This window comes from Schistocerca cancellata, chromosome 2 (genome assembly GCF_023864275.1).
Source record: "Schistocerca cancellata isolate TAMUIC-IGC-003103 chromosome 2, iqSchCanc2.1, whole genome shotgun sequence".
NCBI lineage: Eukaryota > Metazoa > Arthropoda > Insecta > Orthoptera > Acrididae > Schistocerca > Schistocerca cancellata.
The window spans coordinates 634,503,809-634,516,398 of NC_064627.1; the positions used below are offsets into that span (position 1 = coordinate 634,503,809).

The following is a 12,590-nucleotide window of genomic DNA, read 5'->3' on the forward strand; positions in this document are numbered from 1 at the left end:
AATTAGGGACACTGTTGCTCCTGGGGTATCGGCGAGGACCATTCGCAACCGTCTCCATGAAGCTGGGCTACGGTCCCGCACACCGTTAGGCCGTCTTTGGCTCACGCCCCAACATCGTGCAGCCTGCCTCCAGTGGTGTTGCGACAGGTGTGAATGGAGGGACGAATGGAGACGTGTCGTCTTCAGCGATGAGAGTCGCTTCTGCCTTGGTGCCAATGATGGTCGTATGCGTGTTTGGTGCCATGCAGGTGAGCGCCACAATCAGGACTGCATACGACCGAGGCACACAGGGCCAACACCCGGCATCATGGTGTGGGGAGCGATCTCCTACACTGGCCGTACACCACTGGTGATCGTCGAGGGGACACTGAATAGTGCACGGTACATCCAAACCGTCATCGAACCCATCGTTCTACCATTCCTAGACCGGCAAGGGAACTTGCTGTTCCAACAGGACAATGCACGTCCGCATGTATCCCGTGCCACCCAACGTGCTCTAGAAGGTGTAAGTCAACTACCCTGGCCAGCAAGATCTCCGGATCTGTCCCCCATTGAGCATGTTTGGGACTGGATGAAGCGTCGTCTCACGCGGTCTGCACGTCCAGCACGAACGCTGGTCCAACTGAGGTGCCAGGTGGAAATGGCATGGCAAGCCGTTCCACAGGACTACATCCAGCATCTCTACGATCGTCTCCATGGGAGAATAGCAGCCTGCATTGCTGCGAAAGGTGGATATACACTGTACTAGTGCCGACATTGTGCATGCTCTGTTGCCTGTGTCTATGTGCCTGTGGTTCTGTCAGTGTGATCATGTGATGTATCTGACCCCAGGAATGTGTCAATAAAGTTTCCCCTTCCTGGGACAATGAATTCACGGTGTTCTTATTTCAATTTCCAGGAGTGTATTTTGAATCTTATGTTTATTCTTCCTGTCTAGGTGAAGACAGTGACTTGTTCTTGTACTATAGTTACGAAAACTGCTATTTGTGCTATAATTTTCTATATTTTTCTTGATGTACACTATGGTTTGGAATATAAATTCACAAGGAACAGTTAGAATTTCTAACATTTTGAGAAGTTCTCTGCAGTGGGCCTGCTTACTGCTTTTTGTTATAATTCTTACTGCTCTCTTTTGCATTTTAAATACTGTTTGTAAATTCTGAGCACTGTTTCCCCAGAAAATAATACCATAACTGATTACTGAATGAACATAACTAAAGTATACAGTTCTCAAGCATTCATTACTGCATGCAGATACAAGGACTCTTAAGTGCTTAACCTGTTGTGGATATCTTTTTCGAGTGTTTCGTAACATGTTCATTCCACTTCATTTGGCTGTCAATGTGCAACCCTAAGAATTTTGTTGTAAGTACAACATTTAAGGAGATGTCATCTAGTTTTAAATTTAAGGGACTCTGTTTTCTGTTCATTCTAAAGCATATTGTATTTGTTTTCTTTACGTTGAGTTACTTTGTTTTCCTGAGGCAATTTGTGAACATCCAACAGCACTTCAGTAGAATTTTCCAACATTTGTACTGGTGTCTTACTGGTGATAACTATGTTGCTGTTATCCGCAAACAATATCTTCTCTCCATGGCTGATATGTTGCAGGAAATCATTTATACGCACCATAAATAATACAGGGCCTAGTACACTTCCTTGAGGGACCCCAATATTGATATATTGTGGATCAGATATATGTTTCTCAATGTACTTTGATCCACTAGCGACATGTGTGATCTCTACTGACTGTACTCTTCTGTTTTCTAGATGTGAACGAAACCATTTGAGAACCACTTCCCTTACTCCTAGAGCCTCTAATTTATGCAATAGCTTCTGGTGGTCAACTGTATGAAATGCCTTAGACAGGTCTAGGAAAAAGCCAGTTACATAGCTGTTCTCATCTAGTGCTTCTAAAACAGTTTTTGTAAATTGTGCTATTGCAGATTCTGTACCTCTACCAGGCCTGAAACCATACTGGTCATTGCAGAGGAGGTTGAATTTACTTAGATAGCTCAAAAGCCTGTTTTTCATTATTGTTTCTATCACTTTGGAAAAGGGCTATTGGTCTGTAGTTCTCAACATTTTCTACATCACCTTTCTTGTGAACTGGTAAAATTTTGGCATGCTTCAGATAGTCAGGGAAGTAACCAGTTTTGAAGCATTCATTTATGATTTCTGTTAGTGGAGCTTTGATAGCATTTATGCATTTTTTCAGCACACACATTGGGATTTCATCTAAACCTGCTGAGTTTTTGTTCTTTTATTGCCTTACAACATTGCATACTTCCTCCACAGTAGTTGGAAGCAATACCGTTGAGTTTGCTATATGCTTCTGTATTGGTTGATTAGCACCTTTCAGAAAAATTTTCTAAAAGTTCGTTGCAATGCTCCTAAAGTAGGTATTCACATAATTTGCTAATTCTTTTGGGTTACTTTCTAAGTTTTCCTTGTTCCTGATTTGTGTGTTTGTACCTCTCTGCTTCACAGTTACTGTTTCTTGTTTCACTACAGCCCATGTAGCTTTACTTTTATTATTGGCTAAATTTATGAACCTATCGTTGGCTGATTACTATTAATCATTTGTTAAAACTATTTAACACATACACTCTTCTCTAAAAAGGCAATGTGGCATTGTATGTCTTTCAGTGAATTTCTTTCAATCTATCCAAACAAAGACTGCATATATCTTGATCCCTAGCCAATTATCACAATAGATTCAGTCTGCTGTGCATAACTACAAATGCACTGCAGCAACTATGTCATTTGACATAGAATAAAATTACGTGTAAGAACTATAGCACAAAGAAATCACAACAAAATAACAGACTGAAAATGTTTGAGTAACGAATGTGAATGAATCGATACATTTCACAGCATTTGTCTGAAATACCAACAAATAAATACATACAATGTTTCGTACACTCCTCATTTAGAAATTTACTGTCATCATCTTCATTAAGACATGTACCATTAGCTATTTTCCTGTGCTTATCTAATATCCTAATGAAAGTGGCCATTTTACCTGACTTTCACTTTAACTGCAAGGTTATGATTATGTGCACAGTATATTAAAATTTAACTACACTCTTTTGTTGCTGGATATAACACATATGTGTTGTTTTATGTTACAGGAAAACAGATATGATGTTTGCTGCTGTGTTAAGTCAGAAAAGGCAGTTGATGATACACCTTCTGAAGACTTTCTGTACCTGTTATTCAAGTCATATTACAGTAAATTTCTCCTCAATCGCTTTGTAAAAATAGTGGTTGTTCTCCTATTTTCATTCTGGCTGTGTTCAAGTTTAGTGCTAATACCACGCATTGAGGCTGGATTAGACCAAGAAATTGCAGTGCCAACAGATTCATATGTCCGATCATATTTTGAGGTAAGTAGGCTATGCTACATCCTCCTTCATCCACTCACTTATAGTGCTCTACACTTAATATTGTGAAACATCTTTATTCAGTCTGAAAAAAATATCCATGGTAAAAGGTTCAGGGAAACATAGAAAATAAAAATTAATAAAAGTACATCATTAGCCAATTGATATATCAAAAAAATTCGTAGGTTAATGAAAACATATATAAAAGTAAAAGAAACATAGGAATCAATAAACCAAAATAGACAAACATAATAAAATGAATATAAATGTATGATTTTGAGAGTGATTTACTTGTAAATGTTTTGCAAACAGTCTTTAACAACAGACTAAAATACAATGTTATTAAGGAATACAAAAACAAAACTGTTATTTATTAATGACACAAAAGAACCACATGTCAGTATAATACAGTATATCAACTGTTTTAAGTAACAGAAACATATTGAAGAGCTTTCTGGGAACCTGATTGTACGGTCTGGAATGAAAAGAGCTTCACAGAACGAATCTTTCTTTCTGCAGTAGAGCTCATGCCATTATGAAACATCCTGACAGATAAAACCAGTGTGTCAATGTGCAACATGGCCATCCATTTACTGGTCTCCAATATGCCTTGGGTACCTGTAAGTGGATGTTCCTGTAAGTAGGGTTGCATCACTGAAAAGCTGAAGGAGATGCAATATTACCCTTACTGCATGTGGACACTTTTCTCAATTTACTCTTCTTCACTTACCAGGCACTTATAAAAGAGCAAAGTGGCAAATATGTCTCTTAGTACTTCAGCATAGCAAATGGGTATAGTACTAAGTTTTTTGATGCATCAAAAAAGTTTATTGCTATGTATGTGAACATTCATTTATTTGAGATGAAGAATCAATATCAGTGTGGTAACCAATAAGAGATTTTCACAGTGAACTCTCAGCTGTTGATTAACAATCCTAAGGCTACAGAAAAGAGTGCTCTTGCTATCATAGCTCTAAAGAAGAGAGATTTCTTATGGCTTTTTCAGCATATTCTCTTACTAAATTGCTACAAACCAGATTTAAATGATAGTGGTGGGGTCTTACATAAACTCCTTGGGCCTCTGTTAAATTTATATTTTCATACATTTAGTAACATGGCCAAAATCTTCTTTTTGGTTATGTTTTTTTCAGCCTTCATTTTTCAAGTCAATAATGTGGAAATATAAAAAAAATAGTAGCACTATTTCTGGACACAGGGTAGCCTTGTCCTCCCCAGGGTGGCACCCAGGTAGAGAAACAACATGGTATTATTCTATCCAATTATATTTCTCTGCTGTGTGCTCACCCAGTTAAACATATCTCTGGGTAACATACACTGAACTGTAATTAAGTGTACAGAATTACCTTTCATTTCAAAAAACGTAAATAAACGTTTATAAACAACATAGAATAATACAACACTGAGAGTAACTCTTGAGATAAACTTTGCACTAATGGTAACACACAGTACAATCAATTGCTAGACTGATTATTCCCATAACCCCCCATTATTCTGGGGCACACTTGGAATGTAAGAAAATTTAAGCTTTATTTGGCAGCCGGCTCTTGTACTGACTGCTGGATGTGGCATTGGTGCAGTTGCTGGCTGCAGTAGGCAGGACCCATGCTGGTTTGATTCGCTTCATGGAGACATTTGTGGTTTTGCCATTTGGCAAGATCTCCACACTGTGGTCTCCCCATCACAACACTGCACTGGAAAAGGGCCAGCGTATAGTTGTCGAAGTGGTGATTTGATGAGATATGTGCAAAGCCGCATGGATAAAAATGGGGTGTTCTCTGTGGTGCTAAGCAGGTGGGCATCTGTCTGAGCTGTTGCACAAACTGTGGCAGTTCTGATGGGGATGACACCAGTGCAGGTGAAAGAAGCTTTGCTGGAATGCTCCCCATACACCAGTTCTGCTAACAATCCTCCAATATCTGGTTTTTACGCTATGTGAAGACCTAAAAAGACCAAGGGAAGAGCCTTCATCCGTTTTTCATTGTGGCACATGGGAGCTGAATTTTGTAACAAAATGGATGTGAATTGCCGGGCATGATCTGTAGTGCTGTGAAAGTGGCAACCAAACTGTTACATCCAGGTGATGTTGAAGGCCTTTGCTGCTGTTTCAGCAGAAATGTCCACGATGTGTGTAGCTTCTGTCCGTCAACTGTTTCTGTCCACTGCAATGAAAAAGTATCTGCAGTTTGCTGATGATGGAAGGGGTTCTGTGAGATCAATGTGATTGTGGGCGAGTCACACTAGAGAGCTTTAAAACTGCCTGATGTCAGCATGTACATGTCATCCCACTTTGCATTGCTGATTGGGTCCTCTGCTTTTCTTTATTCATGTGAATGACCTCTCACTTAAGATTCAGCAAGCAGAACTAGTACTTTTTGCAGATTACAAGAGAGTTATAATAAATTCCATTCCAAAAAAAGCAGCTGAAGATATTGTTAAGGATGTCTTTCAAAGAATTATTAAGTAGTTCTCAGAAAATGGACTCTCCCTTAATTTAAAAAAAAATCTCACTACATCCAGTTCTGTACACCGAATAGAGTCATATCGACAATTGATGTAGTATATCAACAGGGCTCAGTTAACAGGGTAGAGTTCTCCAAATTTTTGGGTGTTCACATTCATGACAACTTGAACTGGAAGAAGCATATTACTGAGCTTCTAAAACAATTAAGTTCAGCTTCTTTCGCTCTTTGTATAATCACTAGTCTTGGTAATTAACAGATCAGCCTCCTACCATACTTTGCATATTTCCACTCAAAAATGTCTTATGGAATAGTTTTCTGGGGTACCTCACCACTTAGACATAAAGTACTGATTGCACAAAAGGGAGCAATGAGAATAATTAGTGGTGTTCACCCAAGGACATCATGTAGGCACCTATTCAAGAAGTGAGGTTTTTTTAACTGCACAATCAGAGTACATATATTCGTTAATGAAATTCATTATAAATAATCCATCTCAATTCGCAAAAAAAACAGTGATGTTCATATGTACAACACTAGAGGAAAAAATGACCTTTCCTATCTGTTGGTCAAAAAGTAGTACATTATTCAGCAACAAAAATCTTTGTTCATTTGCCCAACAACAGAAAGTGTCTGGCAGGTAGCAGATCAAGTTTTAAATCTAGCTTAAAATCATTTCTTTTGGACAACCCTTCTATTCCATGGACAAGTTTCTGTTTCAGAACTGGTAAAAAAATAAAAAAAAATGTACCTCTAAATGTAGTTGCATGTGTAGAACTAAAAATTTCAGTAATATTTAGGGCTTCAGCATCTACTTGGAGACATCACATCATGATATCAACTTTGCCCAAGTTGCAGACCTTATAGAAGGGTTGGTCAATAAGTGCTGTATTTGTGCATTTGCAGTGTTAGTGGTGGTGAATTATTTGTAGCCCATGGTATCTGCCAAATCACACAATCACAAAAAGTAATTGATAATGTTTTCTGTTCCTTTTGTGTAGCATACATCCATTGTAAACTGTCTGACAAACTTTATATGTCTGAACTACCAGGGTGAACATTTGCCACTGATGTTCCAGGACGCAGAAACTATCAGTTTCTCGTCAGAGTAAATTGCCATAGGGTGAGCTTCAATTTGTGGGCAGAAGCATTTAACAGCTTCATAAATTGTGAGCAATTCTCTGTAATACATGCTCCACCACTGCTGCAATTGTTGCAACTTTTTGGAAAAAATTAACATTTGTCAAATTTGGTCGGTCTGTTGGTTTAGGGCTGCTCTGTTGCTGTTTTGCCAGCATCTGTGACTATTGCTAGGGAAGCAGATGGCAGTGAATGAGTAAGGAGCACTGTACTAAGATTTTGCTGAAAGCTTTTACCATCTCTGGGGTTGATATGAGGGACTGCCGGCCCATAGTGTTGTGTCCTGTGAATGCACTTGTGATCTGTGTTTATACAGCACCTATTGCCAAGAGGTGGTAGTGATAAACATTGACCATTCCCAGGAAATGTCAAAATTGTTGATAGTCTATTGGCGTTGGAAGGGCTTGCTGGGCTGCTATCTTCTCTGGTAACAGACAAATCCCATCCGCCAAAACCGTATGTCCAAGGAAAGTCACTTCTGCTTTGCCAATGATGCACTTCTCTTTATTCTACACTATGCCAGGGTTATGGTGCCACTGATGCACTCCCCATGTGTGTTTTCTTTGTAGCCAGGCATCTGGTAAAAAGACTATAATGTCATCAAGGTATACAAAACAAAATAGAAACCTCTTTAGCACTTCATCCACAAAACATGGCCATTTTGTGACCAAATGGCATAAATAAAAATTCAGACATACTGAAGAGCATAATTACTGTAATCGTTTCGAGTTAAAAGGCATCAGAGGTATTTGGTTGTATATTTTACAGTAGGCTATAATGCTTAAAACTTCTGTGCTTGCTAATGCACATGTAAAATCTTGAATGTCTGGTATAGGGTACCCATCTGGGACTGACCTGGTGTTTAAAGCACAATAATCACCATAGGGACACCATAAGCCATCTTCCTTGTGAACTGGCAATTGGAATCACAGATTATCATAGCTTGGAGCATTTATTCTCCTTTGTCTCACTTAGAGGCTCTGGGGCAATTCTGTGGGCATATTGAAAAAATTGTTGGCCAGGTGTGCTAAGGATATGATGCACAGTGTTGTGTCTGATGTTGCTATGCTGTGATGATAGTCATAAATCAGTCAGAGACTCCTCTTTGTGATCCTCAAATGGTTTTCAGTGCTGAGCAAAAACTTTTGCAAATTTTTCTCTTTACATTTTAGCAGATTCCAATTCCCTTTTCATGGAAGACACGTTGGATTACGAATCTTGGTTTTTATCATATAAGTTCTTCTAGAATATATTTTGAATGTACAGATTTCATCTTGAGCATGTTTAGCTTCAGTATATTTGAATGTAATCTCATGGATGAGGTGACAGTGTTTTTCTTTATTATAATTCAAGTTTTGGATCACAATGTTTATTTGTAATTAGCTAATTAATGTTGTTTTGGTAATGACCATCTTCAGACCTGAGGAGAAATGTGTTGTTTTATACATACAATACCATTACATGTGATGGTGCAATCAAAATCATTAGCCATTTCGGCTTCATCAGACAAATAAAATTATGGTGTATAAAGCACACCATTCAAATGTAAGTACTGTACATGAGGAGAAAGATAACCAAAGCCAAAATGACTTTGTCTGCGACAACACATGTAATGGCATGCTACATATAATGCAACACATTCCTACCCAGGACTAAAGATGGTCATTACCACACCAAAATTAAATACTTGATTACAAATAAACATTGTGATCCAAGACTGGAATTATAATAAGATAAGTATTTTCCTAGAGTGTTGAAAACTTTTTTGCAACTGTGACACAACTTGTGACTATGTTTTCTTTGTTCTTGCTCATAACTGGTGCCTGCTGTGAGTTGTCACAGCCACTGGAGTTAATTTATTCTTTGTATGGTGCTACAAGCAGAGCTTTACTGTACACCGATTACTGTGCTGCTATCAACTGTATCCTAAAAACGTGCTTTTCTCAAATCTGCCATGAATGCATAATGAGCAAGGAGATCAGTGCCTAACATAGGTTTGGTAACATAAGTGACTACAAAGGTCTACATGGAGGGGGAGACAAGGCCTGCATCAAGAGTCAGAAATTTGCAACTATAGGTATCTATCGCCAAGTTGTTTGGTGCTTTCAGGTGTGAATGTTCATCTGCCTTATTGTTAGGTGAACACCGAGCTGGGAGTGTGCTGACATCCAAGCTATTGTTGCCCAGGAAGGTCATGGTCATATGCCTGTCTGACACATATGACTGTTGTGACACAGCAGGGTGCACTGGCAGCAGTAGTATTTGTGGGCCTAGTGTAGAAGTCGTACTGCTGTCGTGGATGTACCAACTACTGTGCAATTTTTCACTGCCATGTGATATCATAAAAATCCTAGGAATAACATGGGGTTGAACCCTACACCTTTGTATTTATAGTCTGGCACTTGACCACATTGTTACTGGGCCATCAAACAACAAATTGTTCAAAGCTATAATTGTGTCTGTTGTATGTAATAAGGGCCACCAAGATTACAAAGGGATTTTGGTGCCTCATTTTTCTTGACAAAGCACTTTTCTGAGCCTTGGGTCTCATAATTTGGTGCAATGAGCAGTTAATTGAATTTTTAAAGCATAGGAATCTTAATGACATGGCAGGTCAACAATAATTTATGACACCAATGTTGTCACCTGCTGGTCTAAATTGCTAATCAGTAGCATTGATTATTCATGATCAACAGTAACTTGTTGGTGTGGAAAAGTATTTTCATGACTGCAAACCAAAATTTTGGTTAGTTGGGCATAAATGCCAGGTCTTGTAATTACATATAAAGCAAGGAACAAATGCTGAAGCTGATGGATGGACAATTCATTGCTCCAGAGTAAGGTCTCAATGCGGGAACGTATCACCGGAACAGTCAACATTTTCAATTTGGGTTAACATCACCACCTGGCATAGCAGAAAGATCAGATGCATCATGGTGTGTAGTTGGCATTGCTGTTTGCATCTGTTAAACCAATGCAGGGTTTTGCATTGTTTTAGCTTTTGGTTCTTTGCACTGCACTGTGTTCAGTTTTTGCTTTGCAGGCAGAGAGAGCTCCAAAATCTGGATTTCATGACAAATTTCTTGAATCTCGTCATTGATGACACACTACTGATTTTGAGTGTCTTGCATTGTCATAGCACCATACTTAAACATCCACAAAATAAAGTGTCCAGCACTGAAGTGTACAGAAGTAGCTCTTATTGCTGACAGCACATATAAAAGCTTATAAAGAAAGAGAGACAACTCAACTGAGAGAAACTTCGGAAATCATTATTATTGTGATTGTTATGCAATATATATACTTTTTTGTATGTTTGTTTCTGGCCAGATGTGAGAGAGGGCCTTAAGGCCCCAATATGGATATGCTAAATAAGCAATAAATTTAAAAAAATAAACTACATACCAACAGTAACACATACCACAGTCAATTGCTGGATTGATTATTCCCACACATCCTTGCAGACATCCTCACTGACTGATTTAAGAAATGCAACATATGTATTAATGATGAAGATCTCTGAAAACAAAATACACACTTAAAAATGCCATTCCTTCAATCCCATCATCATGAAGATGAGTCAAGATAATTAATATCAAAACTTTATTGTACCACACAAGATAATAGAAACAGCAGGGCATATAAATTTTGTTCTCAAATTAATGAACCACTGTTATTAAAAGAAATTCTCGTGCTTCTTATTTATGCTATAATTAACTACAAAGCTCCATATCTTTCCAACACTTATACTGATTTATAAATATTTCACAATAATTTAAATTTCTCTTTTGTTTATTATTTTTTGTTTTTCCTTATTAATTCCAGTACATGAAAGATGTTCTCTCCATGGGTCCAAATGTATATTTTGTAGTTAAAAGTGGTCTGAACTACAGTAATGAAAATGTTCAAAATTTGTTCTGTGGTGGCCTGAACTGCTATGCTGACTCCCTAACAACTCAAATTACTCGTGCTTCAAAGTTACCAGACAGGTAATTAAAACAGAAAGAACTGGTTTGTGTTTGTGTGTTTGTAGATACAGCATTTAATTCAATAATGCAACAGTGAGGTTTTCTAAGAATATATGGATAATCAGTCAATGTTAACTCAGTTGATGAACCATCTATTGGTTTTTGAAAGTAAGACCACATTTTATTTTTAATATAGTCTGCCTCCAAGTATCTAGTGCCTATTATCTAATAACGATATTATTCTTATTTGAATTGAGTGTAGTTGCAGCTGTGGTGTAGAGTAAATGTGCCAGCAGCTGTATCAGTTTCAGTTTGTATGCATGATTTAGCTTAGGTTTTGTTCTCAAGTGCTTATGTGAAGACGTGCATTGTACTGTGTATCTTACTGTGCTGACTGGTGTATAATAACTTATTCTAAGTTTCTGCATACATTTTGAGAGCATTTTTGTTGTGTGAGCTGATTTTGGAGTGTAGTAAGAACAAGAAGTAGCATAGCAGCTGAACTTACATTAAACAGGGTGACTGCTTGTCATATAGTTCTACAATTCAATGGATAGGGACTGTACCTGTTGTGTACAATTTGGAGGTGGATACACCCAGTGCAGGCAATTGTAAAAAGATGGAAGCTGAGTTGGTCCTGGGCTGCAGTGTGGTTGAGGCACCTGAGATGGATACTTTGGCACCTCTGGAGCCTAAAGTGTCACCTGGGATCCCTGATGATGCAACACTTTCTGCTTTGCTCATTCTGGCTGGCTGACACTTGACGTTGAAAAACGTTCAGTGGTGGGAACGTGAATCTTTGGACAGGAGGTGAAAGTGGGTACTGGCCACACTGCTGTCCCACTAGGCCTCAAAAACAGGCATGAGGTATTGCCCATTGCTGAAAGTATATCTTAGCTAACATGGAACACCTCATGAACTGGGTCTGGGGCTGATCACCTTGAACCATCTGAACAATTGGTGAGTAGGATTGCTTGTCGGTAGGATCTCCAACATCAGGAGGGTGATGGAGCCTCTTAGTAAATAATGGTCTGGTTGAGAAAGAAGGCCAGTGTCCACTTTGTTTGCTTGCCGGGGAGGGGGGGGGGGGTCACATCCTAAATATGGAGTTGGCTCTGCCAGCATTGATTGAGTGGACTGGGTGCACCCATCTGCAAATCGTGGCTCATGCAGTGTGAATTATTCCTGCCACCTGTGTGTTAAGAGGCTATTCTCAGTTTCTACACGTGGCTGGCTGCTTTGGTGAAAGTAGCTAGCCTTACTTTTGTGGTGGAAGCAGAGCTAATGTTTTGCAGCATCGTCCTCATGACTGTGGTCCTCTTATTTTGAGATGAGTGATAGGCTTAAACTAGAGAGTCAAATGATTCTGCAATTACCTTAGGTGCAGATTTCTCAACCTCCACTATTAGGTGGAGAATTGTAAGACCCCATTAGTAAGTCACATATGCACTACATGCAGGAAGCAGCAATTGAAGGTGGCATGCACATCTGGTTTCTTAGGATAGAGATGTCACTCCACAGGCCTGATTAGATACATTCTGATTTCAGGCAGGGAAGAATATTATCCCCATTAAAAAAGAGAATAGCATTCGTCATGGCAGGCTGAAAAAAGAAAA

At 38.8% G+C, this 12,590-nt stretch overlaps 1 protein-coding gene across 1 annotated transcript in view; it reads left to right on the plus strand.

Moving 5' to 3' along the window:
- Positions 1 to 12,590, plus strand: part of LOC126147521 (NPC intracellular cholesterol transporter 1 homolog 1b-like) — a 141,609-nt gene that overhangs the window by 81,994 nt on the left and 47,025 nt on the right. Inside the window, exons 16-17 of the mRNA XM_049915700.1 lie at positions 3,135 to 3,389; positions 10,832 to 10,995. Of these exons, the coding sequence (XP_049771657.1) occupies positions 3,135 to 3,389; positions 10,832 to 10,995 (419 nt within the window). The remainder of the gene's footprint in view (positions 1 to 3,134; positions 3,390 to 10,831; positions 10,996 to 12,590) is intronic.